At 35.5% G+C, this 27,805-nt stretch overlaps 3 protein-coding genes and 2 long non-coding RNA genes across 7 annotated transcripts; all 5 read left to right on the top strand.

Moving 5' to 3' along the window:
- Nucleotides 1-4,466: 4,466 nt before the first annotated feature.
- LOC103136205 (uncharacterized) lies at nucleotides 4,467-10,845 on the top strand. The gene is made up of 12 exons (XM_016670048.1): nucleotides 4,467-4,541; nucleotides 4,677-4,745; nucleotides 4,858-5,028; nucleotides 5,166-5,201; nucleotides 5,279-5,350; nucleotides 5,438-5,588; nucleotides 5,710-5,872; nucleotides 5,970-6,092; nucleotides 6,180-6,275; nucleotides 6,360-6,399; nucleotides 10,598-10,695; nucleotides 10,780-10,845. Exons 3-12 carry the CDS (start codon nucleotides 4,983-4,985, stop codon nucleotides 10,843-10,845), a joined length of 891 nt encoding a protein of 296 aa, XP_016525534.1. The 5' UTR covers nucleotides 4,467-4,541; nucleotides 4,677-4,745; nucleotides 4,858-4,982.
- Nucleotides 10,846-10,974: 129 nt separating this feature from the next.
- On the top strand, nucleotides 10,975-17,273 carry LOC103136107 (adhesion G protein-coupled receptor G3-like). The gene is made up of 15 exons (XM_007549220.2): nucleotides 10,975-11,341; nucleotides 11,421-11,537; nucleotides 11,615-11,663; nucleotides 12,802-12,902; nucleotides 12,995-13,083; nucleotides 13,191-13,347; nucleotides 13,435-13,566; nucleotides 13,653-13,763; nucleotides 13,840-13,891; nucleotides 14,266-14,366; nucleotides 14,457-14,575; nucleotides 14,660-14,925; nucleotides 15,000-15,090; nucleotides 15,173-15,450; nucleotides 15,538-17,273. Exons 1-15 carry the CDS (start codon nucleotides 11,282-11,284, stop codon nucleotides 15,651-15,653), a joined length of 1,839 nt encoding a protein of 612 aa, XP_007549282.2. The 5' UTR covers nucleotides 10,975-11,281; the 3' UTR covers nucleotides 15,654-17,273.
- Nucleotides 17,274-21,204: 3,931 nt separating this feature from the next.
- Nucleotides 21,205-24,022, top strand: LOC103136204 (uncharacterized). Its single transcript, XM_016670047.1, has 8 exons — nucleotides 21,205-21,410; nucleotides 21,531-21,611; nucleotides 21,710-21,772; nucleotides 22,183-22,341; nucleotides 22,466-22,501; nucleotides 23,531-23,602; nucleotides 23,693-23,793; nucleotides 23,897-24,022. Exons 1-8 carry the CDS (start codon nucleotides 21,311-21,313, stop codon nucleotides 24,020-24,022), a joined length of 738 nt encoding a protein of 245 aa, XP_016525533.1. The 5' UTR covers nucleotides 21,205-21,310.
- Nucleotides 24,023-25,076: 1,054 nt separating this feature from the next.
- On the top strand, nucleotides 25,077-27,414 carry LOC103136110 (uncharacterized). 3 transcript variants are annotated; one of them, XR_001661740.1, is made up of 7 exons: nucleotides 25,077-25,137; nucleotides 26,386-26,490; nucleotides 26,571-26,684; nucleotides 26,769-26,882; nucleotides 26,963-27,067; nucleotides 27,153-27,260; nucleotides 27,339-27,414. It is a non-coding gene; the product is annotated as an uncharacterized LOC103136110 (long non-coding RNA). The 3 variants fall into 3 exon arrangements; XR_475997.2 differs by having other exon boundaries at nucleotides 26,386-26,684; XR_001661741.1 differs by lacking the exon at nucleotides 25,077-25,137 and adding an exon at nucleotides 26,221-26,301 and having other exon boundaries at nucleotides 26,386-26,684.
- On the top strand, nucleotides 25,287-26,091 carry LOC103136109 (uncharacterized). The gene is made up of 4 exons (XR_001661742.1): nucleotides 25,287-25,508; nucleotides 25,595-25,708; nucleotides 25,790-25,903; nucleotides 25,988-26,091. It is a non-coding gene; the product is annotated as an uncharacterized LOC103136109 (long non-coding RNA).
- Nucleotides 27,415-27,805: the final 391 nt, after the last annotated feature.

Genomic DNA, 27,805 nt, shown 5'->3' with positions numbered 1-27,805 from the left:
ACTTTTACTTGAGTACATTTTTGTCTGTGTATTTGTACTTTTACTTAAGTACATTTTTTGAGTACTTTCTCCACCACTGGATGAGAAATGGCTCAGATGACTCAGAATATTTATAGGCCTAAGAGGAAATTACTAAGTTAAAACTATTCCCAAAAATGTGTCTATTTGAATGTTCAGAAAGGAATCCTGTACAATTTGAATTGCAAAACAACTCCTAGGTATACATGATGTTAATCATAAGCAACTAAGAAGAACTAATTTTTGTTACTGTAAGACAATGCAAGAATTTACCTTTAATTTCACAATTGTTTTTTTTTTTTATTATCAAGTCTTATGTCAATGGCTTGTTGTGCTTGTGTGTTACTTTACAGACATCATTAACCTATGATGATCTGTAAAGGAGCTCTAGTTAAATTAAAGTCTATGCCATCCATCACATTTGTGGACAGTTTATGTGCATTAAATCATATCTCCACATAGTTTATGGTGGTATTTGTTCTTTTTAGAATCAGACAGCTGCCCAAACACTGACAAAAAGAGCCTACATAATATTCAAACCTAGCCGTGATCAATTTTTCATCACATCATACCAGAACCAGCAGCTATTAAATGTTTTAGGACATTTTTACACATTATAGGTTCATAGAAAGTTCATCTTATGTAACCCACCCCTCACTCTGCCATTTATATTTCTGCTTGTATGTTAGAGGCCTGGAGGTATAAAACACATTTCACACTTCTGTCGAGGCTGATCATGGATCCTATATCCATGTAAACACCTGTCAGTAAGCGCATGGTTGCTGTGGACTGGGAAGACAAAATAGTAAGGTGAAATGTGAAAAGAAATGTTCAGAAAATAATACTAATGATACTAATACTAAATACTAATAATCTAAAGCAAAACAAATCCAACATACTACTATTGATCTGTCTACTTCAAAGTTCTTGAGCTATGACAAAACAGGACAAGCAAAACTACAAATGTAGCTTGTTTTCAGCTACATTTGTAGCAGAAATTCAGTGCTGGTTTACCAGGAACACCTGAATTCATATAGTTTCCCAGGCTCACCTGGAATGGAAAACAATGATCACATAGTGTTTTTATCAGATAGTCTGCCACTACCTTTATGAGGAATTCCCGATCATAAAACCGACCGGGCCAGGGACACACCGTGCCCGACACGCCCAAAACCAAGTCATGGCCCAACCATAAAAGGTAAAAAATATGGTTACTGTTTTTAAAGAATAAAAAACATCATAGTCTACTTTATTATAAGTTTACTTATTATTTACTAAGAGGATGAATGAAGGACTATTGAAATGAAACTGAATGAGATTCATCTTAACCAATAAAGGACAGGATAATAATTACACATTTTTTGTTGTGGATTCCTTGGGAGCATTGATTTTTCTAAATAAGCATTTTTGTGCTAACCACTTTTGTAAAGCTTCCAGTAAGTGACAGCAGCTTTTAAAATTATTCTGCCCATATTGATGTGTTTGTATTTTTTGAAGTTGTTTTTTTTTTTTTTTTTTGTTTTTTACAGGCACCAAGAAAAGACACAGACTCAAAAACATACTTTTTGTCAGTGCAGAAGAAATTCCAGTTGATCCTCATTTTCCATCAGGTGAGCTTGGACTCGATGTAAAAAAGTTTTTTGTTTTTTTTTCTTTTACCTAAATTATGGGACACAAATTATCCCAGAATTTTATCCCAGTATTTTATATATTAAAATGCTGAATCTGAAATCAGCCTTTGTTATCCTTGTACCATTCAATCATTTTTTTTTTTTAGCTATAGGGGGATAAATTAGTTGTTTTATAGTGTTTTATAGAATTTAGATTTGACAAAAAATGTTTGAGAGTAGAGTAATGTTGATGATTGTAGTCTGAATTGTAAGTTTATTTAAATGTATAGATTGAAGTTAACAAGATCGTTGCAAATAAACACAACTCAAGAGGGGAGGGACTGTGTAAAACATTTGTAGCCTCTTCAACTAAAGTCATAATATTGTTGTGATGTGCTTGAGTATAATCCATAAAAATCCAGGTCTTAAAAATCAAGAAATTAAGATAAAATATTGAGGTGTATTCGGAAGAGCTTTTCTGAAGTCAAGCAAAAAGTTACACTCACCCTGATGTTCAGGGTGAGTGTAATAAAGAGGAGCAATGATACAGAAATGTAGCCAATCAAAGTTCTTGAACTTTAACAAAATAGGACAAGCAAGATAGAAGTACTTTTTTTTTCCAGTACTGTAATATAGTTTAGCTTAAAAAACAGTTTAGAAAATTAGCTATACATCACAGGTACACATAGCTCAAGCATGAATTGAACAGAGACAGTAGGCTTATGTGACGATTCACTGCATGCAAATAGATTTACATATGTTCTGTAAATACTCAAGAGATCAAATAAGTTAATACCAAAATAAAAGACACTTCTTTCCTCACTGTCTGAAGTTAAATCTTGATTTAGATCAGTTGGAATTACCAAAATTATTTCAATTTGATAAATGCCTATGTGATAGTGGACATTGTGTTTAATTTGGTCCGTCGCGCAGAAGCGGACTGGCTGTACACGTGGTGCCATTGGCTGTCCTTCAGACATGTTTGTCCCTTGGACGTTATTTATTTGTAAATTAATTTTATCAATTATTATTTCAGTATTGTGTAATATTTTATCAGGAAAAGTGCTTTCTGTTCACAACTAAAATTTTAAGCTAAGCTGCATTGTTAGCTAATTAGTACTAATTGGGAGCCATTTGTTTGCTGGGGTCTGGTTGTTTCTGTATTTTATCTGTGGCTGATGTGTGCTTGGTTTTGTATTTGTTACAGTTTTACAAACTATTTGCATTTGGGTCTTGCTGAGCAGAAATACTTTATTTATAACTCTACATGGGTTATAGAGTTACCTCTTTGTGTTTTGATATCGACTTATTGGAAAGAGTTGCAAAGTAAAACCAAGAAAAACTATAAAGGATTGGATTATTTCCCGATGCTGGCTAGCTGTCTAGCTTTATAAGAACAACACATTGCGAGGGCAGCATAGTTCAACTTCCTCTTACTGTAGTTCAGTCATTTTTGGAGCATTTTAAGGATTTCAACAGCAGTCCTCTTGTAACACAAAACACAAACAGGCAACTGTTGCCATGTACAGTTATAAATAAAGTCTTTCTGCTCAGCAAGATCCAAATGCAAATAGATGTTAAAGCACTGCGGCAACTATATTTTTTTACGTCATTTTATTCACACCACTTTTTAAGGAAGCAGTTAATGCTTGAGCATATGAACCTTTAGCAGTAAAATGGATTAATTGTATGTTTTGGTTGTAAATGCCAATTCAGGCAATTTAAACAACATAAATTATTTATGGTTGTTAATTAAATTAAACGTTTACTTTTGATATCAACTACCAGATTGCACGGCTTTGTACGTGACGGACATGAAACACCCAACAGTCAAAGTGGAAGGAAATGGAAACTATGGATCATAACTAATTTGCATGTCAGGTTTAAAACATATTCACCTCAGTGTTTGTATTGTCCCTTAATTTTACTAAACTATGTAAACTTGCAGGTGCTGTGGGTGTTTTGAAAATGTGAGAAAAAAAAAAAAAAAAAAAAAACTTTTCTAGCTATACCATTATTTCATGTCCTTGTTTTTATTAACCCCAAAAAATACACTCGTCTGCCACATTATTGGGTACATCTGATCAATTGTTTGCATTAACAAATAGCAGATTATTTAATGAAATGGCATAACTTCAGTGTATTTAGTCATCTGCAGTATATATAACAAGTTATTCTCATGGTGAAGCAGTATCTACAGACAGAGAAGCCTGTTGCAATCAAATTACTCTAAAAACAGCAGAAACAGAAGATTTACTGTGGAAAAATTATAAAAGTCAGCGACTGTTATGATAATAGTACGGCTGTTTCCTTTTGAAAATGTTTAAGAACATAAAAATTAAAATAAAAATATGTAACGACTGTAAAAATAAGAATTGTGTAAAAGTACTACAGTTTATTCAGTCTGTAGCAAAACAAGCCCTTGTTAAAATGTTTCCACTCCGTCACCATTCATTTGCATGTTAAATAAGACAAAATGGTAATGATGCCACAGAAGATGTGTTGTGGTAGCGACGGACAATTCAGACTCCATCTGAGTCATTCAACAGAAACAACCGCAGCCTGAGGTGCATTTAAAAATTACTTATATTATCTATTTGTGGTCTATCTTCATGCTCCTGCTCAATCCTTTAAAATGTCACCATCGGCCGTAAATCATCGCTGGATGCTTCTTTTGAAGATTTTTGTTCTCTTCTCTGTAATTGTGCTTCAGAACCACTTTTGTAAAGCTTCCAGTAAGTGACAGCAGCTTTTAAAATTATTCTGCCCATATTGATGTGTTTGTATTTTTTGAAGTTGTTTTTTTTTTTTTTTTTTTTTTTTTTTTTACAGGCACCAAGAAAAGACACAGACTCAAAAACATACTTTTTGTCAGTGCAGAAAAACTTCCAGTTGATCCTCATTTTCCATCAGGTGAGCTTGGACTCGATGTAAAAAAGGACTCCTGACATAACAATTTCCCAGGAAAAAAAAATAGTATATCTTATTTTGTTAATTTGTTATTTTAGTTTTGTTGTTTTTTGTTTGTTCTTTTTTTCTGTTTTTCAGATGTTGTCTTTAAAGAAGAAAATGGAACTCATCTTTGTTTTAACATTCAGGCAAACCAGTCTAATGCGGGTACAGTTTTCTAATGTCTGACCTATCGTCAGCTTCCTGTAAGTCAGTTTTCTATTTTCACCAGTAAATGATGAGGATTTTTTTGTTTTTTGTTTTGTTTTATTTTCTTCAGATTGTTGTGGTATTGAAGATTTCAACTGTGGCACCAAAATAGTTCGGCTCAGTGACAGCACTTACAGCCTGACTGTCAGTAGAGAGATTCTACTCAAGCATGACATTGTGGTGTTACTGAACCCAATGAGCAATTTTTCATGCATGTTCTCACAGCTCCACAACTCAACAGGTACAAACTATCTACATCTCCAAGCGATTAAAACCTTAAATGCTTGTATTCCCTCAAACACTGTTCAAGCAGTGTAAATATCTTGTCATTAATACCTCATCTTCTAATCTATTTTGTTTGAATGATTTGCCACTTAGAGTTCATTCTTGATCTTGATAACTGCTTGAAGCCAGGTAACTACATCCTGTTGCTACGTCTCTAAACTTTGTAGTAGAATAGCTCTTAACAACTTATTTTATTCTGTTGTCAGGTGGCAGGAATGTTAGAATCACTCTGGATCATCTATACCAAAATCAATATAATGATGTGCAGACTTGTGAAGGTATTCTAAGTTTTAAGTTAAAATAATATTTTAGTAAACATTTTGTTCACAAAATGTGGTCACTTGTGTTTGTGCTTCAATTCACAGGTAGTGTTAAGTACAAGTTCAAGTTTGGATCTAAAATAACATCCATTGTGAAAATCATATCTTGTGAATCGCCGGTCTCAGCTGGGGTTCAGCAGCCGCTGAATCTAATTTTTCCATACACAAACTATGTCGCGACTTTTCAGGGAGCAGTGTAAATATTTGTTTTTTGATGTGAATAATTCTAGGATGACATGCACTCTAATAGAGCTGCATTAGTGCAAGATAGCTGATTAATGTGAGAGGTCACTAATCAATTTTGTTTTTTATTACAGAAATATCATGAATGATTTCAGTTTCTACCAGGATCAGATGGAAGCTTTCACAACAGCATTCATCAAATTAGGCAATGTCACTGGGGCAATCGCTAAACTGCAACCACAAGGTCAAAACCAAACTGCATTGAACTTTGGCTTCACAGCAAGTGGGGATGTCAAAGTATGAAGCTCCTGTTGAATCAAGAACAGAAAGAGAAAAACAAGAGTTTAGAAGAGTTCTGGTTAATTCTAATCTCTCTTTGTCTAATACTTTGAAGGAAACGAACAATGTGAACGTGAAGCTTGATCTGCAGATTCAAATTTCTAAAGAAGCCAATGAATTGGCAGCAAAAAGAAATAGCAAATACATTGGCGTTCTGCTTTTTCCAGGAATGCCTGAAGTAAGAACAAACATGATTTGATGTTTTTTTGTTTTTTTTTGTGAATATCAATATATTGATTAGTTATTAATTATATTTCTCTTGCAGGAGTTTTTGAACAATAAAATGTTTGGGATTGAAATGGGAGCAAGCATCTCCGATCTCTCACAAGCCATAAACATTCACTACAGCAACGTGAACACGGTAAAGATATGTTAAGAAATTTCCTCATATTCTTTATGTAGACAGAAAATGTATTCCAATTGTGAATTTTCTTATTTGTTCTAGACACATTACGGTGCTTCCTGTGTGTCCTGGGATGGCAAAGGTAAGAAACACTGATTAAACAGTAAAAAAAAAAAAAACTCTCATATATCCATGGTCTAGAAAAACATTGTAAAGTTGCTGTCTCTTTACAATGCAATGTATGCTGCAGAACTGACAAATGCATTTAAATTGGTCTAAAAGAGAGGAAAATAAAGTGAAGCATGTGTGTCACTTTTGATCTAATGAATGTTGTAAACTTGTATTGGGATAAGGTGTGAAGAAAGAGCACGTTTCTTGAAACTAGCTAGCTAACCAAGCTAGCTAACATTACTATCTATATTCTATTATGCTGTGTGCATCACGCATGTGAGTGTATATATATATGTTATGTCCATCCATCCGTCCGTCCGGGGGAAGTCTGAAGGCTCAGACTTCCCCCTTCCCAATCACTTGTTCCACCTCCTCCATGGGAATCCCAAGGTGTTTCCAGGCCACCTGGGAAACATAGTCCCTCCAGCGTGTCCTGGGTTTTCCTCTGAGTCTCCTCCCAGTGGGTCGTGCCTGGAACACCTCACCAGGGAGGCGTCCAGGAGGCATCCTAACTAGATGCCCGAGCCACCTCAACTGGCTCCTCTCGACACGAAGGAGCAGCGGCTCCACTCTGAGTCCCTCCTGGATGACTGAGCTTCTCTCTTTAAAGGAGAGCCCAGACCCTCTATGGGGAAAACTAATTTTGGCCGCTTGTATCTGTGATCTTGTTCTTTCAGACATGACCCAACGCTCATGACCATAGACAAGGGTAGGGACTTAGATCAACCGGTAAATCAAGAGCTTTGCTTTTTGGCTCAGCTCTCTCTTCACAACGACAGATCGGTACATCGCCTGCTTCAATGCAGACGCTGCACCAATCTGCCTGTCGATCTCCTGCTCCATTTTTCCCTCATTGGTGAACAAGATCCTGAGATACTTGAGCTCCTCCAGGACATGGGGCAGGACATCCTCCAGGATGTCCTGCCCCAGAGAAGGCACTCTATACTTTTCTGGCTCATTTATTTATGCATTTATTTCTATAGCTATGAATTTTTATTTTATTTATTGAGATGATAAAAAGAACCTTGAACACATTGATCAACAGGTTTTGTATGTCATTCAACACATTCTCTCTTGGTTTTCTCATCCAGGGTGTCAGACACACACAGACACAGACACACACACACACACAAATAATACACATGCACAGTAAAGTATAGCTGGTAATGTTAGCTAGTTGGTTAGATAACTAGTGTTGGCTAAGTTTGAAGAAGGCTAATAGGTTGATTTGTGGCAATAAGACTGTCAGAACTCATGATTGACACACACACACACACACACACACACACACACACCCACACACACACACACACACACGCACGCACATTTGTGAGGTAAAAAACATAAAACTAATACTTATATGTAAGAATTCTTGCTGTGTAAAATATTACTATTCAGGGGTGACACTTATGTCTCAGTGTGTTTGGTTCACTATAAAATGTTTTCCTGACAGTCACAGTTGGTAAGAAACAAAGATTCCCATTAAATTCCATAGAAAATGAATGCGGGTCATTTTGGACCCACTCACGGAAGAATGGGGTAGTAGCATAAAACATGCTATTTCTTAAAATGTATAAAAGGTAAATAAAAAATTTGCATGATATCAGTAACATATTTTTTGAGGAATACCTGGAATATGAAGCAATGGAATTGCTGGATTACAAAGATATTGCAAAAAGATGACCTCAAAGGCCACTTATGCATCAGAGGGTTAAGGCAGTTTGGCTCATTCTTCTTTTTCTTCCCCTAACAATAGAAAATGTAATACAGAACTAGAACTAGAAAAAAGACTTTCTGCTTTCGCGTTACTGTTGATTGCTGCAAACCCCTAGGAAAGAAAAAGGTCTGATTTTACAAATTCAACTGATCCAAGTTGCCTAGTCATGACAAGTGACTAGGCAACTTGTCATGAACCGCAGGGAGACTGGGGGAATTTGTTTTCCTGCAACAAATGTGTGACTTGATTTCCTTAGCCTAAATCTATTAAAATGCTTCACACATTTTTATTTAAATATGTTATTGTGACAAAATAGGATAATTTCTCATGAACCAGATTTCTGGTGCCCATTAGCTCTGTGCTATGCTAATGAGCATAGCATCTGCACTTGTATCACTTATTCTTTACGAGAACTGTGGTGCTCTTGAAGTGAAGCTTCCAGACATGTAAATTCTGCAATAAATTCAAACTTTTCCCAGGTTTCACTTAACGTTACTCCATTGAGTGACTGTTATGAAAATACTGTAACTCTGGACAAGATCCTCCGTCAATGCATAAAAACAGATGTGCAACAACAACAGAAACGTTATCAAAACAGATACTTAACACTTAAAAAGAAGAGAGAGGCCTATAATTTTCATCATAGATATACTTCAACTACGAGAGACAAAAGGAGAAAAGAAAATCCAGAAAATCACATTGCCTGATTTTTAAAGAATTTATTTGCAAAATATGGTGGAAAATAAGTATTTGGTGAGCTACAAACAAGTAAGATTTCTGGCTCTCACGCACCTGTAACTTCTTCTGGAAGAGGCTCCTCTGTCCTCCACTCATTACCTGTATTAATGGGACCTGTTTGAACTCGCTATCAGTATAAAAGACACCTGTTCACAAACTCAAACAGTCACACTCTAAACTCCACCGTGGCCAAAACTAGAGAACTGTCAAAGGACATCTGAAACAAAATAATATACCTCCACCATGCTGGGAAGACTGAATCTGCAATAGGTAAACAGCTTGGTGTGAAGAAGTCAGCTGTGGGATCAATTATTAGAAAATGGAACACATACAAGACCACTGACGATCTCCCTCGATCTGGGGCTCCATGCAAGATCTCACCCTGTGGGGTCAAAATGATCACAAGAACGGTGAGCAAAAATCCCAGAACCACACGGGGGAACCTAGTGAATGACCTGCAGAGAGCTGGGACCAAAGTAACAAAGGCATCAGTAACACACTACGCCGCCAGGGACTCAAATCCTGCAGTGCCAGACGTGTCCCCCTGCTAGGCCAGTACATGTCAAGGCCCGTCTCAAGTTTGCTAGAGAGCATTTGGATGATCCAGAAGATGACTGGGAGAATATCATATGGTCAGATGAAACCAAAATAGAACTTTTTGGTCAAAACTCTACTTGTCGTGTTTGGAGGAGAAAGAATGCTGAGTTGCATCCAAAGAACACCATACCTACTGTGAAGCATGTGGGTAGAAACATCATGCTTGGGGCTGTTTTTCTGCTAAGGAACCAGGACAACTGATCCGTGTAAAGGAAAGAATGAATGGGACCATGTATCGTCAAATTTTGAGTGAAAACCTCTTTCCATCAGCAAGGGCAATGAAGATGAAACGTGGCTGGGTCTTTCAGCATGACAATGATCCCAAACATACCGCCCGGGTAACGAAGGAGTGGCTTTGTAAAAAGCATTTCAAGGTCCTGGAGTGGCCTAGCCAGTCTCCAGATCTCTCAACCTCATAGAAAATCTTTGGAGGAAGTTGAAAGTCTGTGTTGCCCAGCGACAGCCCCAGAACATCACAGCTCTAGAGAAGATCTGCATGGAGGAATGGGCCAAAATACCAGCAACAGTGTGTGAAAACCTTGTGAAGACTTACAGAAAACGTTTGATCTCTGTCATTGCCAACAAAGGGTATATAGGAAAGTATTGAGATTAATTTTTGTTATTGACCAAATACTTATTTTCCACCATATTTTGCAAATAAATTCTTTAAAAATCAGACAATGTGATTTTCTGGATTTTTTTTCTCCTTTTGTCTCTCATAGTTGAGGTATATCTATGATGAAAATTACAGGCCTCTCTCATCTTTTTAAGTGGGAGAACTTGCACAATTGGTGGCTGACTAAATACTTTTTTGCCCCAATGTATATAAATTATGTATCTTTCCCAACACTTTCAACATCTTATACAAGCAACCGCACAGCTTTCATTAGTTCTCTTCTTCAGATAAACATCTCTTAATACAGTGGTGCATCACTATATCTGTCATACGAAATTCAACAATTTTTTTCAAAGATAATATAAAGGACAACTTTTAAACACTCAATGGCCACTTGTGTTTACCTACTTACAGAAAGAAGACATTATTTTTATTAAAATATTTGTCACTACTTTGATTCTGTGTCTAATGTTATTGTCCTGTGTCACATCTGTCTACTAGGCAATCAAACTTGGACAGCAGATGGATGCCAAACAAATCAGACAAATGGCTACGTCAACTGCCGATGCTCGCATAATACATTCATTGCTGTCGTCATGGTAAAGTGATTTTTCTGATTTCAAATGATTTATTCTTCTACTTGACCAAGAGAGCTAAATCCATTATTTTGTTTCATACCAAAGACTCTGAAACCAGAGATGACCTTTACGAAAAACTCAAGTTGTGTGGACCCAAAGGATGCAGTGTGAGTATCTTATTTAATAATAGCAATAAAAAAATATCATTACACAACATATGTTAATAAAAGCTACCATTGGAGTTATATAAGTCAAGAAATTTTAATGTTTAAAGTAATTATGTTTCTATTGCAGGCAAATTATGTTTGATTTGAATGGTTATATATACAATATGACCGAAAAAAATGTCAGCACAGCAGCCATTAAAATAGGCAATATCACTGGAGTGATTGCTAAACTATCACCGAATCCTGCTGTCATGAACTTTGGCTTCACATCAAGTAAAGATGTAAATGTATGTAGCTTCAGTTAAAAAAATAAACAAACTTGTAAAAAAATTATTCTTCCTGAGTTTGATCATTTCTATTTGAGATAGATTCTTGGACAAAACTACAATGCGAAGAAAATATTTGCCACCGAAATTCACCTCCCCACAGAAGCCATAGATATGGCGCTTGCACAAAATGAAAATTATATAAGAATTCTAATATTTCCAGGAGTGTTTAAGGTAAGATCAAATTGTATATTTATTTTGAGTGTTGTTGTTTTTTTGATACTGTAAAAATCACATATTTTACTCTCAACAGAATGACAACGATTCATCTGTTTTGCATGGTGAAGTGCTAGGAATTGAAATGGGATCAAAAATATCCAATCTATCAAAACCCATTGACATTCAGTACAACAATGCCACACTGGTGAAGGTATCTCTCAAAGTGTTGCTTCGTTAGGCAGACTACATGTTCAGATGTTTTATATTTTGCTTTGGTTTATCCTGCAGTCTGGATTAACTCCCAAATGTGTATCATGGGATAACAATAAACGTAATGGTAAGTTGGATAACAATAATACTTTCATAAATGGTCCATTTGTAAAGACTTGCTGTAAGGACACAATATTAGTTTTAAAGAGATTTTTTCCTTAGAAAATAGCTTTTGCATAAATCTGAGTCAGTCTCATAATTTCTCAAACTTTTATGAGGAGAAATTCTTTAGCTTCTTGAACCATCTTTGAAGTAGCAAGTAGATTTTGTGTATTTTTCAGACATGATGTATTTATCATGACAAAGAAAGTACACAAAAACTTTGCAAAAGAAGTTAGTGGCAATGTTCACTTTGGCAGCAGATTTCACTTTAAATTTAGTCACTGTATTTTGACTAATGCTACATTTAGTTTTAGTCTAGATCAAGTAATTTGTATTTCTTTAGTTTAGACCATCTAAATTATAGCACATTTTGCTAAACAATTAGATTTGTGAATATTATTTGAAACATGAAGGAATGCGTTTTTGGTGTCATCTTTTATCTTTTCTAAAAATAAATATATTTATTTACAAGTGAAACATTTATCCTAGTATAGGATGGAATTAAAATTATATTTGGAAATATACAGAAACACCCATTTGTGTTTGTAATTTGTTATTTAGCATTATTTAAGTACAAGCAATTGTTTCTCAATAGCCGAGGGCCCTCCCTCTGTATGCTAATATAATCACAGAGCCAGGAAAGATTTTTAATTCAGTGTAAATTAGGATTACAGATTGGCTTTTAAATTGGTTGCAATACAATCTACTAGCGAATCAAATTATCAACATGGCTTCCACAAGGCTCGAGGCCAAAGCAAAGACGAGCAGATGAATGAATCTTTCATTATTAACGTTTCTCCAAGACCATTGTACATTTGAGTATGGCCAAACTAATAGCACAGATGTATTTATTTATATTTTGTCAACTTGCACATTTAAACAAACTTTGGGTTTTAACACCATCCTGTGTACTTTTAAGGTGGCTACAATTAATTTTATGAGAAAGTTTTCTAGCAAAATTGTTGTCTCATTTCACTTTCCAACAGCAAAATGTGTCACCTTTGTTCACTAACTGCATGTAATACATTTATATGAGTATGAACGTATTATTTGTGATTAATTTCAGTTTCATCTTTTGGCTTTGTGCTTCTGGTGTCAACCAGGAAATGAACCAAACTGGACCACAGATGGGTGCACAACAATTAAGAACTCGGATAACGTTAAATGCCAGTGCTCTCATCTTACATTCTTTGGGATTTTGCTTGTAAGATAAACATTCATTTTACACTACACTGCAATACTGATACAGACATTTTACATTGTAAGATAAAACATACTTTTTTTGTTTAAAACCAGTCAAGCGTGCCACTAATCGAAGACGGTAAGCCAGAAAAACTCCTAACTTTCGAAGCCCCGAAGACTCCTCTGGACTCAGATCAAGCAGTGTAAATATATATTATTTTTTGGCATGAATGTAAAAATAACACAAACACCTACAGATGCTGATCACATTGTCTGACAATGTTATTTGAAAAATATTTTTCCATTCCAGAAAATTCATGAAGAATCTTAGTTTCATACTGGACTTTATGGGCAACTCCAGCTCAGCTGCCATCAAAATGGGCAACATTACTGGGGTTATGTCTAGACTGCCAAAACAAAATCAGACAGTCATGGACTTTGGCTTTCAATCAAGTGGGGATGTAATGGTACACAGCTTTCATGACAGAACAATAAGAAACAGATAAAAAAAGGTATAGAAGTTGAGTTTCTCTAATATTCTCTGTTTGTGATAGATTCTCAAGGAAAACAATAATGGGGTGACAAACATCAAGCAAACGATTCACTTTCCGAAGAAAGCCAGTAAATCGGCTGTTGAACAAAATGGCTCATTTGCAGGAGTTTTTCTTTTCCCAGAAATTGAGAAGGTAAAACCAAAATGTTATCTTATTTTGTAAAACAAAATAATTATTTAAAGCAATTATTTATTTATTTTTTGTTTTGTTTTTAACAGCTCAACAAAACCAGTTCCTTTTTCAACAATGAAATTATGGGGGTTGAAATGGGAGTGAGCATATCCAACCTCTCAGAAACCATTGATATTCACTTCACTGATGTGAATACGGTAAGAGAGATATTAACTACTTCCTTAACAGCCATCATTTCACATCTGTATTCATTTATTTTCTATGCTATTGCAGACTGAATTTAATGCCATTTGTGTATCATGGGATGGCACAAGTAAAGAAGAAGGTATTTTTTTTTTTTCTGGTTATACTGTACAGTTTTTTAAAAGACCCAGTAAAGTTATAAATGCAGGCTTAAGAATGTCATTGCAAGATGTCAGCTGATTGGAGCTGTCAGGGAAGTTAAGACATGTATTTCTCATTAAAACCTTGCATTCTCTTTGAAAAAACTGCAGTATTTTCTTACATATTTTAAATAAATAAAACAGGGCCTTGCCTGTAAGGAACTGTAAGAAAACCCAAGTTTGCTCTTTTATATCAGTTCCTATAATTTTATCATCCAAACCCATGCTTCCCAAATCTTTCATTGAATTCAAAGCTTTATTTTCTTTCTTTCCTGTCTAGTCTCATGCTTTTCTTTGTGTTATGACTGTCCACCAGGTGGCAAAAACAAGTGGATCACGGATGGCTGCCTAACAAACGAGGCCAATGGCAGCATCACATGCCAGTGCTCTCATCTTACATTTTTTGCTATTCTCATGGTTATAAACTTTTATACAATTATTTTTTAAAGTAAATTTCATTCAAAAGTTTTTCAGGTTTATTAAATACATGTTCCTGTTTGAAATCAGTCCACAGATGTACAGATCAGTTCCTCTGACTTGAAAACCCTGACCCAAATCACAAAGGCTGGCTGTGGCATATCCTTGTTCTTCTTGGGTGTGGCCCTCTTCATGCATTTTCTGATCAGGTAAAAATATCAAAAAGTCTGCTTTTTGATTTGAATTATTCCTCTCTGAACAATGTTGATAACACAAACCAATTTGCTTCACAGGAAAACTAAAGCCAGTGAATCTGTAAAGATCCTCATGAATCTCTTTGTCGCCTTGTTCTTCCTGAACCTTTGCTTCTTGGTAAATGAGTCAATCGCTAAACTGAAGGTCTCAGCAGCATGTGTGGCGATGGCAGCGGCTCTGCACTACAGCATGCTGGCCACATTCACATGGTTCTTCATGCAGGCCTTGCACCTGTACTTCAATCTACACCAGATCTCCACAGGCATCAAATATTATATGGGCAAGATTTGCATCACGGGATGGGGTAAGAAATATATGCTAAAAACTTTCATTGATTTGTCTGCAGATTCTAATAACTAAAAGAAAAATATTGTTTAGTTGTTCCAGCTGTTGTGGTTGTTGGACTTCTTGCTTCAAGCAAATATGACTACATCGACATTTCTGATAATAATGGAACCTCTGTAACTATGTAAGGAAATATTAGATATATATCAGATTTTAAATTTGATTGTCATGCTCCAAAATAATTGCATTTCTTTCATGATTTCCAGGTGCTGGATCCCTGATTATGCGACCCACTTAGTTGTAAACATTAGTTACTATGGCATTGTGTTCATATTCACTTTAACCATATTTGTCGTAACCGTAGTGCAGATCAAACACTTTACACCCAAAGAAGCAAAAACCCAAGAATCCACCAAGAAAAGAGTTTTCTCTCTTCTGGGACTTTTCTGCCTCTTGGGCATCACCTGGGGATTTGCTTTTTTTAGCTACGGCCCTCTGCTCCTTCCCTCCTACTACATCTTCACCGTCCTTAATTCTTTTCAAGGTAGGCCTAAAACTGATAAGTTTGAATTTCAGACCAAGTTCCTGAAAGGTAACGGGAAGAAATAACGAATGCATTCTGTGTTTGTAGGATTCTTCCTGTTCGTTTACTACTACTTCTCCAGCAGGATCCTTCCAGAGGTCAGCAAGCAAACCAAGAGCAGCAACCAAACCTCAGAGACTGTGTCCAAGTCTCCTTATGGTTAAGGTACTTATTCCTTCCTCCTTTGGACATTGAATGAATTAAATCATATTCCCAACTGAAATTCAATATCTTTTCTTGTGGAGCTTTTTTCACCTTTTTGTCTGATGAGGCTGTATGGACACTAGAGGACAGCATTTCATTTCACATGGCAGTTGCTGTAATGGTCTAAAGAGTTTTCTCTCTGTGTCGGACTCTTTCCAAAATGTAAAAAACAGTCTTGAGTTTTAAATTGACCTGAAATCAGGAACTTCTTCCCTCAGATAATGTCCAGGAAATCATCAGTCTGACTCCATAATTTACTAAAAGCCATGTCTTACCTTACCATATCATACTACCATTTGTATTTAAAAAGCAACACAGTAACAGGTACTACTTTCTAACTTTCTAAATGAAACTCCACAGCTTCAGTGGAATGCAAATTTTGACTGATTGGTATGATAAATGTGGCTCTTTTACAACTGGCCAAGAGAACAACGTGGCTAAGAGAATGTGACTCACTTAAAGCTATTCTCCAAAATGTAACTACTTGGACTGATTCAGATGAATACATATAAATGTAAGCAACATTTAAAATATGATTCTTTTCTGTTGGGTTACAAAAAAAGGTAATGTGTACAGTGACTTGTTGAACTCCCCTACATTTTTCGCCTTACTGCTACAAACTTTTAAAAAGTAACTTGTGAGGAATCAAGTATATCCATTAATTTATCTACATACACTGTACATATGTTTATTACTATTATATTATGAGCCAGACAAAGCCAGAATTGCACAAAATTATCAAACTTTTTACCAGATCTTTTACCAATATGAATGACATGCATTTGCATGCAGCTTCCTTTAATTTGACACAAACAGTTCAATTCAGATGTCACTTAACCCCATGGAGGAGGTTTGGATCATTATTAGGGCTCTCTGACCTTTATGGTCAGCATAAGTGTAGTTTTAAATTTGATCATGTCTCTAGGTATTTTAGTTACATAGCTGACAAAACAACCAGAAATGACCAAAACAGCACAAGGCGATATAATGTTCAAGCTGTGCTAAATATGCAATCACACATAATTGTAGCACCAGCTGTCAAATTTTTTTGCCAGGAGGCACCATTGGCACATTTTTCGCTCTACAGGTTCATTCAAAGTTTGTGTTAGGTAATCCACCTCTCCTTCTGGCAGCTCGTTCTGCGCGTAGACTCAGTAGCCCTGAGGGAGAAAACCCATTTCACACTTCTGTCAAAACCGATTGGTGTTACCTTATGTATGTAAACACCTGCCAATAAGTTTGCATGGTTGCTGAGAGGCTTCTGCCAAAAGATTAAAAAGAACTGTGAAATTGGAAGAGACAATTTTAGCAAAATGCATCAGTCTTGAATCAGAAGAAAATAATTGTTAAGGTAGCACTACTGATTTCATTAAAAATACACCAATAATATGGTAGCAAAACATGGAGGCAGGAGATTTTGGTAACAATTGAGAGTGTAAGGTAACCTGCTTTTGCTGTTAATACTTGCGTTTTCTTCAGCTGTTTTTAGCACCCCTACAGGCAAACTAAGGTACTGCTGTTTCCTGATTAGGGTCAGTGATTTGATGTCTCATAATAAACTGAAAGGTCCTGACATAGCATGGGTTGAACTTGATCCACCAATATTATCTTTGTGATCCACTTGAGGTGATACTTACACACCATTACCATTTTAAGATAAAACACATAAACAGTCTTTTCCTGCAAAACAGGTAAAGGCCATTTTGCAATGTAACAGCAAAACAGTCTTTACTTACTTCCTAGCCTTACTACAGGCTTTTCACACTTTTCACACTTCAGGAAACAACTAAGAGCTTCCAGTATAAAATTTCACATTACAGGTTTCTCCACATAAAGATAGGTTTACAGTTGAGGCAATGAACCATTTGTGAGGGGGTGCATGCCAAATGCACCGTTCCCAGCCCCGTGTGTTGGCCTCACGCGCTGTCGCCGCTCCTGCTAGTGCACCTATGAATTTTTGTAATTCCACACAAATTGGATGTTCTGGAAGCTGCTCTTGCTGCGCAGGTTCCCCTGCACTGGCATTTATCTACACCCTCTAAGCAGGCTCATTTTAGGAGAATATGGCTCTAACGTATGCATCAGTTATAAACGCCATACAACTCTCTTGGCTCGATACGACTCAATACCTAATAATGGTGCATGTGGTGGAGCGTCACTAGCTATTGCCATTAATAGAAGCTGTCCAATCCAGCGATCGATCAGGATAATGCTCTGAGTTGTCAGCCACGTCCTTTGGCTTGTGTAACTCCAGAAAGCACACAGAGCTCAGGATCTCAGTGGAGTGGATCAACTTGCAGAATATGAAATGACAAAGTGATATATGATAAGAGAGTTTGTTTTTGGATGTTTATTGCACAATTAACATCTGTAAGAGGCTCAATGTTGGAGACATTTGTTTTCCGCCCATCTTTAGTGTCTATGTTTTGTTGCCTGTATGTATTTCTTTATTTAAATGTATTTATAGGTTTGAATTTAAATTTTTATTACACACTACTTGTACGGACCAGTTTGTGAATGCAATGTTTGACAGAAGCCAGTGTAAATTAATGGGCTGCATCTTGTTTGTATCTGTGCTTTCATTTTCACCCTGTCTAAGCAAATAAATGGATAAAAAAATGTCCTGTCCTCAACTACTTTCTGAAGATAGATGTTATCATTCATATGTAGACAAAAAGACGAAAGTCAAATGTGAAGGGGAAAAAAATTGTCAGACCATCAACTGTCAATATGATTTAAGTTTAGTAGCATGCATCTGATCAGGGGACATAGGTTTTGTGTATTCAGTGGGGTACCAATGCTTCAGACAGCAAATGGTGGCATCATTGTTGAAAGGTATGTAACTTGTAGGTGCCAATAGAGTTACAGTCAAGAAGAGACAAAAACACAGGACATTTCTCCAAAGAGGGAGGAATCGTGTCAAAATGAAGTGGTAGTCCAGTTAGATCAGAAAGTTTAAGATTATGAATTTGCTTTCAGGAAGGAGATGTAAATTAAGAGGCCACATTTTTATTGGGCTTTTTGTTCCCTCCCGTGTCATGTACTTTTCAAAAAAAAAAAAAAAAAAATTGCAAAAACTTTCCACAAACATCCAACTGTAGCTGTTGTTGGGAGTCAGAATTATAGAAACCAAAAATGCTGTAGCAACCTCACATGTTGGCATAAAAATGATTGGAATTATATGGAATTGATTGGATTGGAATTATAATTATGAGTAATTGTAATTAATTATGAATTTAATTATTACTAAAATTTAAATTATTTAGTTTAACCAGGGCACCAATTCCAGTATCTCTTAGGCAGGGAAGGGTTACACTGATTTTAAGGTCCAGTTAGAGCCATTAACCCCATATGATGAAACAAACAACAAATAAACACAACAGTGGTGAACCTATCTAGTGTGATGCTTTGTGTCTGCTTTGCTGCTTTGAGACATGGATAACTTGCCCAAGCCACCAGTTCATAACCCTAAGTACAAGTGAACAAGTGAACATGGTTCTATGGCAGAATAATAATCTAAAGCCTACCAACAAGTCCAGCTTTGAATGGCTCAGAAAAAAGGAAAACAAAATGAAAGCTTTGTATTTCAGTCAATGCCCAAACTTATATCCATTGAGATGTCATTGCATATCCTTAAAAACACTGCATAAAAAATTAAAATGTGGCTGAAGAAAAACATCTTTTCAAAAAAAGAGAGGAACAAAGTTAATCTACTGCAATGGTATTGACTGATTGCCAGTTATCACAACCATGTGATGGCAGTGGTCACTGCCTACAATGGCACAACCAGGTTTATGGCCCACGCCAGACTGGATTGTAAAGTTTTATTGCCTTAATAAAAGCAGCCAGAATTTACTCAGGCTGTCTTTTCCTGATGTAAAAGAAATGTTTCATGATCTGAAACATTCAAATGTGACCATCTTTTTTTTTTTTTTTTTTAAATGAGCAAATAACTATGACACTGTGAATTATATGTATGTCATGAGTGAATATACCGTTAATGCATTTACCATGCTTTCTTAGCAGGTCACGGTATTGGGGAGAAACATTGCTGTTTTCACTACTGATTCCACTGTATTTCACATGTAACTCCGAACACAACTGTCCTCTTGTTCAGTTATGAATTAAGCCTTTCTCTTCAGTGAGATCCAAAATGCAAACAGGTGCTCTCAAACTTTGGCAGCAATTTGCTTACTTCATTTGCATTGAACCACTTTTAAGGAAACACGGAAAATTTGATCACGTAAGGCTCAAGCCGTGGCACGGATGTGCTTCGTAGGTTTATTCTGTCAATGAAAGTTGGTAAATTCAGTTCACCTGCAGTGGGTTTAATGGACCTCTAACAAGTGGATTTGTTGGAGATCCGTTACCTTTAATATAATGTGAGAGGTAGATGGCATCATCATATAAATGAAGCAAAACATGCCATTCATGTGCTAGAACAATACATGTGAGTTGTATTACTCATCACATCGTTTTTTGAAAACAGCATATTTCGGCAGTCGAACCTTTATATTTAAATCTTGAAATATACTGCTCAAAAAAATAAAGGGAACATTTCACTTTAATTTTGTGTGTGGCTGCAAATCCAGGCCTCCATTGGTTAATAAATTTGATTTCCATTGATGATTTTTGTGTGATTTTGTTGTCAGCACATTCAACTTTGTACAGAACAAAGTATTCATTGAGAATATTTCATTCATTCAGATCTAGGATGTGTTATTTGAGTGTTCCCTTTATTTTTTGAGCAGTGTATGTTTGTGGCCTACAGAAACAGGGGTTCTGTCAGATTCTTAGGTCAGCAGAATAAATGATGAAAGGGTAATGCAATTTCCTTCAGAATTATATTTATCGTCAGTGCAAGCTGGATGTGAACAATGCTTTTATTTTAATATAAAAATAAGGCCACCTATTAAAGCCCAACAATAGAAAGATTGTAGGAGCAATTCAAGATTGATCAATTTAGAGACCACTTCCATAAAATTTACTTGTCTGTAGTAAGAAAAAAGAGCTTATGCTAACTTCTCTTGATGTATGACAACTTCCATTGGCAAGTATGACAACTTGGTTGGCTTTAAGATATATGCAGATTGGAACAGTGAAATATAAACAATTTAGGTGATCATTGTGCAACCACCAACGCAAAATCATTTTCTGCTCCATCATAACCCCAGTGCAAATTTACATAGAGTATAGGCCTGTCTACTGTGGAAATCTACTTCTTTTAAAAATGCTTAGTAAGAAACATAAGCAGCACTACAAACAATCATGTGCAAAAGAAAAACTGGATTTTTTTAGAGGTGGATCCTAGGATAAAAGAAATGAAATGACATCCTTGATGACGGATCAAAAACATTTGCATTGCATTCCTGGCATCTGCGGGGAAAAAAAAAAAAACAGACAACATACACTCTGTAGTCATGCTTAAATTTGCAAATTAAAACAGATTGAATAGTAATGATGCCACAACAGGTTTCTGTTATAACGCCACACAATCCGTATTTTATCTAAACCATGTCGCAGAAGGAGCTACACACTTAAATGGGACTTAAAAATATATAAAATCAAGCTGTAGTCAAGTTATTTGCTCATGCAATCTGCCTCCTTACTTTGAATTATGAGAGCGCGGGCTGTAAACACTCGATGGATGTTTGCTGTTGTGAAACTTTCTCTGCTTTATGCAGCTTTCCTCCAGGACCACTTTTGTGAAGCTTCATGTAAGTAATAAATGTTTTCTTGAGATCATGTATTGTTTTACATTTACAATTATTATTCTTTTAAACAAGTACTTTTTACTTAGTTTTGATACAATGTTCTTAAGTGTTGTTTCTTTACAGGCCCAAATACAGGAGCCTGGGTGAAAAACATTCTGTTTATTTCTCCTCAAAAAATTACGCTCAATACTACTTTTCCAACGGGTGAGCTTGGATTTACAGTGACAATAGTGTTTAACAAGGACAGTTACTGTGAAAAACCAAATAAAATGTTTTGCACTTGGTATTTCTCTATACTGCAGATGCTGTTTATATGAATAAGAGTGGAAAACAGCTGTGTTTCAACCTCCATGAAAATAAAACGGGTGCAGTAGCCGAATATTATTATTATTTTCTTCAACGTGCTCATGAATGTTTCCGTCTTCTTAAATAAATGATTGTGATTGTCCGTGTTGTTGAATGTGTGCATGAATTAAGATAACAATTTTTTGAGAACTGGTTGATGCTGTTTTTACCATGCCAACTTTGAATTCAGGAAGTGGAGATTGCTTGTCCCCTTTGCATTAAACTGAACTGTAGTGTCACCAGCCTGGCTTTCATACAGTACAATAATACGAGTTGAGAAGCTATAGAAATGTATTTGTACATACCAGAATGTTGTGGCGGAGAGTTATCAACTTGAGCCAATCCATTTTAACTGGATAAACCTAATTCAGTTTCTGGTCAGCGATTAGCAGGGACAGCATTACTGACAGATATGTTATTGTATTTTCAGGTTGTTGTGAGGGTTTCGACTGCAGCCCCAAAATAAGTTTGGCTGGTAACTGTTACAAACTAACGCTGAATGAAACAGCATTATGCAACCAAGATGTTGTCGTGTTGCAGAACCCAGCGTATAATTTTTCATGTATGCCATCAACATTCTACTCACAAGGTACTGCCAACAATGTTCTTTTTGAACTAAAGCAGGGGGAGAGTGCCCTGTTGGTGAAAATAGTTACAATGCAATGTCAGTGTTATCTCTTTATGCAAAAGGTTTTTATTATTCTTTGTTTCAGGTTTAATGCTGAATATTCAGAACTGCTTAAAAATGGGTAAAGTCACAAACACAGATTTGGCACAAACAATGCCTGAAGTATCCATACCCCTTGAACTATCAAACAATGTTGATGTTAAACCTTTTTTATTTTACAAAGTTGCAAAGTAAAATTGTATTTTACTGGGATTTTGTGTGGTAGGCCACAGGAAAGAAGCACACAACTGTTGGAATAAAGTGATGCGGTTTTCAATTTTTTTAAACAAAATTTTAAAAAGTCTGCTTTGACTGTAATAGTGAAAAAAAAATAGCATTCTGGATTTTGATTAGGATATTCCTACATATGATATGATCGGACCTTGATTCCATGTGTAGGGCTGTTGTTCTGCTGAAAGGTGAACCTCTGTCCCAGTCGCATTCTTACCACGATTTTACAGATTAAAATACTTTACAGATGGTTGCATTGTTCTGCTCAAAAAAATAATTTAAATATTTTTGAATCCTATTCCTTTTGCTATGGCTAAGATCTTAATTTTTTTTCAGCTGTGCCATACTATATCTTCACTTGACGTAACATCGCTGATCAGTGCTCTGTGAGATTTTCAAAGTCTGAGGTTCTGTCTTAAAACCTAACGATGCTTTTAAACTTCTCTGCTACTTTTACTTTGACCTGTCTATCTGCTTTGTTCTATTGTCTTTGAAAAGACGTTTGTTCATAAGCATTTCTGTTTCTCTGAGGCCTTCATAGAACAATTGGATTTATGCTGAGATACACAGACGGACACTTTTTACTAATTAGGTAAAGGCATAAGAATTGTACAGGACTTTATTTAAGAATATTATAGTGAAGGGGGATGCATGTGCAAACAGCACTTTTGATTTAATTATTTATCAAGTTTATAAATCACACATCATTATTTGTCCACTTTAACAACCCAGTAAACTACATTTGGGTCTGAAGAGAGAGAATTTTCAAGGGGTATGAAGACTTATGAAAGGCACTTTCTCTTCATTTACATTTGCATGCAAAGTTACTTTACATGTATATTGTAAAGTTTATAACTTTATTTTTTCTTGCACTTTTAAGGTGGACCAACCATTAGATTTGGCCTGGATCAGCTGTTTGGAAATTCAACATTTGAGCAACCGTTATGTGAAGGTGTTTTATATCAGTGCCATTGAAGAATTTTCTAGTAGGCTTTTGATAAATGTTTACTAGAAACATTTATCAATGTTTTCATATAAATAGGTACCTGGCCAAGATTTGGGATCAATTCTTCTTGTCGAAACAACATGCAAGCTGCATCTCTGACCACCCCAAACAATTTGGTTTCTCCAACAAGTAATGTGGTAAGATGACCTTTGTCATTTTTTATTTCTGAAAGACAACTAGGAATTCACACATATTTTTTTATATATATATAAATAAGTATAAAAAATTGTTATACTCTAGACATTACCACCTACAAACAATAGCACTTCATCAGGGACTGCACATACGGAAAGTGCTACCACAACCTCAAATTTCAGCACCTCAAGTGTTTCAGTTTCTCAAACAAGCAGTATGGTAAGATTTTGATATTTTTAATTTTTAATTTTTTTTTTTGAAAGAACTAATATCTCATACATCAAAAACAAATACAATATTTTAGGCATGCATGGTATATAACTGTATTAACATCAACTGATATTAGTTATTTTTTAACATAGTGGTATAAAACTGGAACAATATCAATAACTGATATTCATTTCCAACTTGTTTCCATATGTTTCTGGAATGGAGGTGGTTAGTCATGTGGTATTTCTTTGGTCATGTGATAGTGATGGAGTGTAAGATTGTGGAAAGTTAAGCTGAAGTAAGGTAAACATTATGGTCTTGTCGAAATGGTACTAAAATATATATAATATGTCTAAAATCGGTAAATAATAGTTATCAGCCAGACCAGCAATAGTTGCATCGGATACTGGCTCAAATTCTTATATTGGTGCAACCCTACAATCTTTTATAACCAATATCACCTACGGCAACTGCATTTCATCAGGAACTACAGGACAATATAGTTTGTTTACAACCTAGACTTTCAGCAACTTAAGTAGTTCTGTTTCACAAACCAGGTATTTGGTACATCGACCTCTGTCATTTTTATCTTGAGAAAAAAAGTAATATAAATACAATCTTTATGAATGAGGTTTCCAAAACTACAAATGACAGCTATGCATCAGGGAACGTGGAGACAGAAAGTTTATTTGCAAGAACAACTTTCAGCCACTTGAGCAGTTACTTTTCTCCAACAAGTAATTTATTTAGGTTGATCTCGGAAATTGTTATGTTTGGAAGATAGGTAATAATTAAATAAAACAATTAATAGAATATTTTATACTCTAGACATTGCCACCTAAAGACAACAGCATTTCATCAGGGACTGTACAGTCAGAAAGACCACAAACAACCCTAAACTTCAGCACCTCAAACAGATCTGTTTTTTCAACAAGAAATGTGGTAAGTTGGTCTCTGTAATTTTTATTTTTGAAAGACAATACTTCACACATCAAAACTAAATACAATCTTTTATGAACTAGGTTTTCAATCGTACAAATGACACCACTTCATCGGGGAGTCCAACCCATAATACTTTGTTTACAACTTCAGATTTCAGCAACTCAATGAGTTCTGTTTCTCAAACAAGTTATTTGGTAAGATGATGTCAGTGAGTTTCATGTTTTCAAAGACGTGTGAAAATTAATTTTTCACACATGAAAAATTAAAATTTTTTATAAAGTAGATGTCACCACATGTAAATGACAGCACCTCATCAGAAATAGTTTTACAACCTCAAATTTCAGTGTGTCAAGAATTTCTGTGTCTCATAAATATTTCGTAAGTTGATTTATATTTTATGTTGAAAACCAAATATTTCACATAATAAAAATTAATATCTTTTACACGTTAGACATCACCACCTAAAAGCGAAAGCACTTCATCGAGTACTACACGGTCAGAAAGTCCACAAACAAGCCCCAATATCAGCAACGTAAGCAGTTCTTTTGCTCAAACAAGTCACTTGGTAAGTTGACTTCTGTAATTCTTATTTTTTAAAGATCATTCAACATTTCACAGACTGAATAATAAATATGATCCTTGATGAACTAGGCTTCCAAAAGTACAAGCAACAGCACTTTTACAAGAACAACAGATAATGACAGTTTGCTAACAACCTCGAATTTAAACACATCAAGCAGCTCAGTTCCTCCAAACACTCATTTGGTAAGTTGAGTGTTGTATTTTCATCTTTGGTGGACATCTAATGTTTCAAAAAGTTAAACTTTTTTTTTTTTTATGAACCAGATGTCACAACATACAAATGAAAGCACTTCATCAGGTGCAACAGACCAAGGTTCTTTGTTTACAACCCCGAATTTCAGCCCTTCAATCAGTTCCGCTCCTCAAACAAGTGTTTTGGTAAGTTGATCACTGTAATTGTTATTGTTGAAAGAACACTAATACTTAACAAAACAAAAATGAATACAATCTCTTATAAACCAGGATTCAAAAATGACAAAAAACAGCACTTCATCAGGGACTACAGAGCAAAATGAATTGGCTACAAGCCCAACTTTCAACGGATCAAGTAGTTCAGTTTCTCAAACAAGTTATTTGGTAAGGTGGTTTGTTTCAGTTATGTTTTTGGAAGACGGCTTATTTTCCACAAATAATAAATAAACAAACAATATTTTATGAACTAGACTTCAAAAAATACAACATACAGCACTTCATCAGGGACTTCAGACCAAAATGCTTTATATACAAGTCAGATCTTCAACAGATCAAGCAGTGCTGGTCCTCAAACAAGTCATTTGGTGAGGCGATTTCCGTACATTTCATGTTTCATAGATAACTAATGTTTCACACATGAAAAATTAAAACAATCTATTCTGAACTAGATGTCACCACCTGAAAGCACTTCAACAAGTGCAACAGACCAAGATGGTTTTACAACCCAAAATATCAGCACCTCCAGCAGTTCCATTTCTCTATCAAGTAATAAGGTAATTTGATCTCTGTAATTTTTATTTCTGAAAGACAATACTTCAGACATCAAAACTAAAGTTGATCTTTTATGATCCAGGTTTCCAGTCATACAAATGACACCAATTCATTGGGGAGTTCAAGCCAAAATACTTTGTTTACAACTTCAAATTTCAGCAACTTTAGCAGTTCTGTTTCTCAAACTAGTTTTTTGGTAAGGTCATTTGTATATATTTCTTGTTGTTTTGTTGACAACTAATATTTCACACATTAAATGCAACAACCTTTTATGAAATAGACATTGCAACCTACAAATGAAAGCACTTCATCAGGTGCAAGAGACCAAGAAACTTGGATTACGACCCAGAATTTCAGCACCTCAATCAGTTCTGATTTTCGAACAAGTAATGAGGTAATTAGATCTCTGTGATTCTTATTTCTGAAAGACAATAATTCAGACATCAAAACTAAAGTTGATCTTTTATTATCCAGGTTTCCAATCGTACAAATGACACCAATTTATCGAGGAGTTCAAGTCAAAATACTTTGTTTACAACTTCAAACTCAAACAGTTCTGCTGCTCATGAAAGATATTTGGTAAGATGATATCTGTCAATGTGTTTCTTCAAAAAACAATTATTGTTTCAAACATGAAAACTTACTTCGATCTTTTATGACCTAGACGTCACCACCTTCAAATGAAAGCACTTCATCAGGAACAACAAATGCAAATAATTTGTTTACAAACTCCAATTTCAGTGACTCAAATTCTGTGTCACAAAATTATTTGGTAAGATGATTTATATTTTATGTTAAAAACTAACAAATATTACACACATCAAAATTAATTACTTTGTTTAAACGCTAGACATCATCACCTACAAACAACAGCATTTCATTGGGGACTGAACAACCAGAAAGTAAAAAAACAAGCACCAGTATCAGCAACTTGAGCAGTTCTGTTTCTCAGACTAGATTTTTGGTAAGGTCATTTCTATATATTTCATGTTGTTTTGTTGACAACTAATATTTCACACATTAACTGTAACAATCTTTTATGAACTCGACATCACAACCTACAAATGAAAGAACTTCATCAGGTGCAAGAGACCAAGAAACTTTGATTACAACCCAGAATTTCAGCACCTCAATCAGTTCTGATTCTGGAACAAGTAATGAGGTATAATAATCTCTGTAACTGTTATTTTTGAAAGACTATTAAGACTTCACAAATCAAATGTAAGCATACTCTTTTATGAACCAGGCTTCAAAAATGTCAGAAAACATCACTTCATCAGGGACTTAAGACCGCAGTGGTTGGTCTACAAGCACCAC

This window comes from Poecilia formosa, unplaced genomic scaffold (genome assembly GCF_000485575.1).
Source record: "Poecilia formosa unplaced genomic scaffold, Poecilia_formosa-5.1.2 Scaffold30, whole genome shotgun sequence".
NCBI lineage: Eukaryota > Metazoa > Chordata > Actinopteri > Cyprinodontiformes > Poeciliidae > Poecilia > Poecilia formosa.
Note: the sequence above shows the minus strand (reverse complement) of the source record. Positions and strands in the feature narration are given on the sequence as shown.

What these genes read in the sequence shown, in the direction of transcription:
- LOC103136204 (XM_016670047.1), top strand. Translation starts at nt 21,311, where the DNA reads ATGAGAGCGCGGGCTGTAAACACTCGATGGATGTTTGCTGTTGTGAAA. An exon ending in CCTCCATGAAAATAAAACGG is followed by an intron (nt 21,773 to 22,182) that starts GTGCAGTAGCCG and finishes TTGTATTTTCAG; the next exon opens with GTTGTTGTGAGGGTTTCGAC. An exon ending in ATCAACATTCTACTCACAAG is followed by an intron (nt 22,342 to 22,465) that starts GTACTGCCAACA and finishes TCTTTGTTTCAG; the next exon opens with GTTTAATGCTGAATATTCAG.
- LOC103136205 (XM_016670048.1), top strand. Translation starts at nt 4,983, where the DNA reads ATGAGCAATTTTTCATGCATGTTCTCACAGCTCCACAACTCAACAG. An exon ending in ACTACAGCAACGTGAACACG is followed by an intron (nt 6,276 to 6,359) that starts GTAAAGATATGT and finishes TATTTGTTCTAG; the next exon opens with ACACATTACGGTGCTTCCTG. An exon ending in TGTGTCCTGGGATGGCAAAG is followed by an intron (nt 6,400 to 10,597) that starts GTAAGAAACACT and finishes TCTGTCTACTAG; the next exon opens with GCAATCAAACTTGGACAGCA.
- LOC103136107 (XM_007549220.2), top strand. Translation starts at nt 11,282, where the DNA reads ATGGCGCTTGCACAAAATGAAAATTATATAAGAATTCTAATATTTCCA. An exon ending in CATTTTTTGCTATTCTCATG is followed by an intron (nt 14,367 to 14,456) that starts GTTATAAACTTT and finishes GTTTGAAATCAG; the next exon opens with TCCACAGATGTACAGATCAG. An exon ending in CGTCCTTAATTCTTTTCAAG is followed by an intron (nt 15,451 to 15,537) that starts GTAGGCCTAAAA and finishes CTGTGTTTGTAG; the next exon opens with GATTCTTCCTGTTCGTTTAC.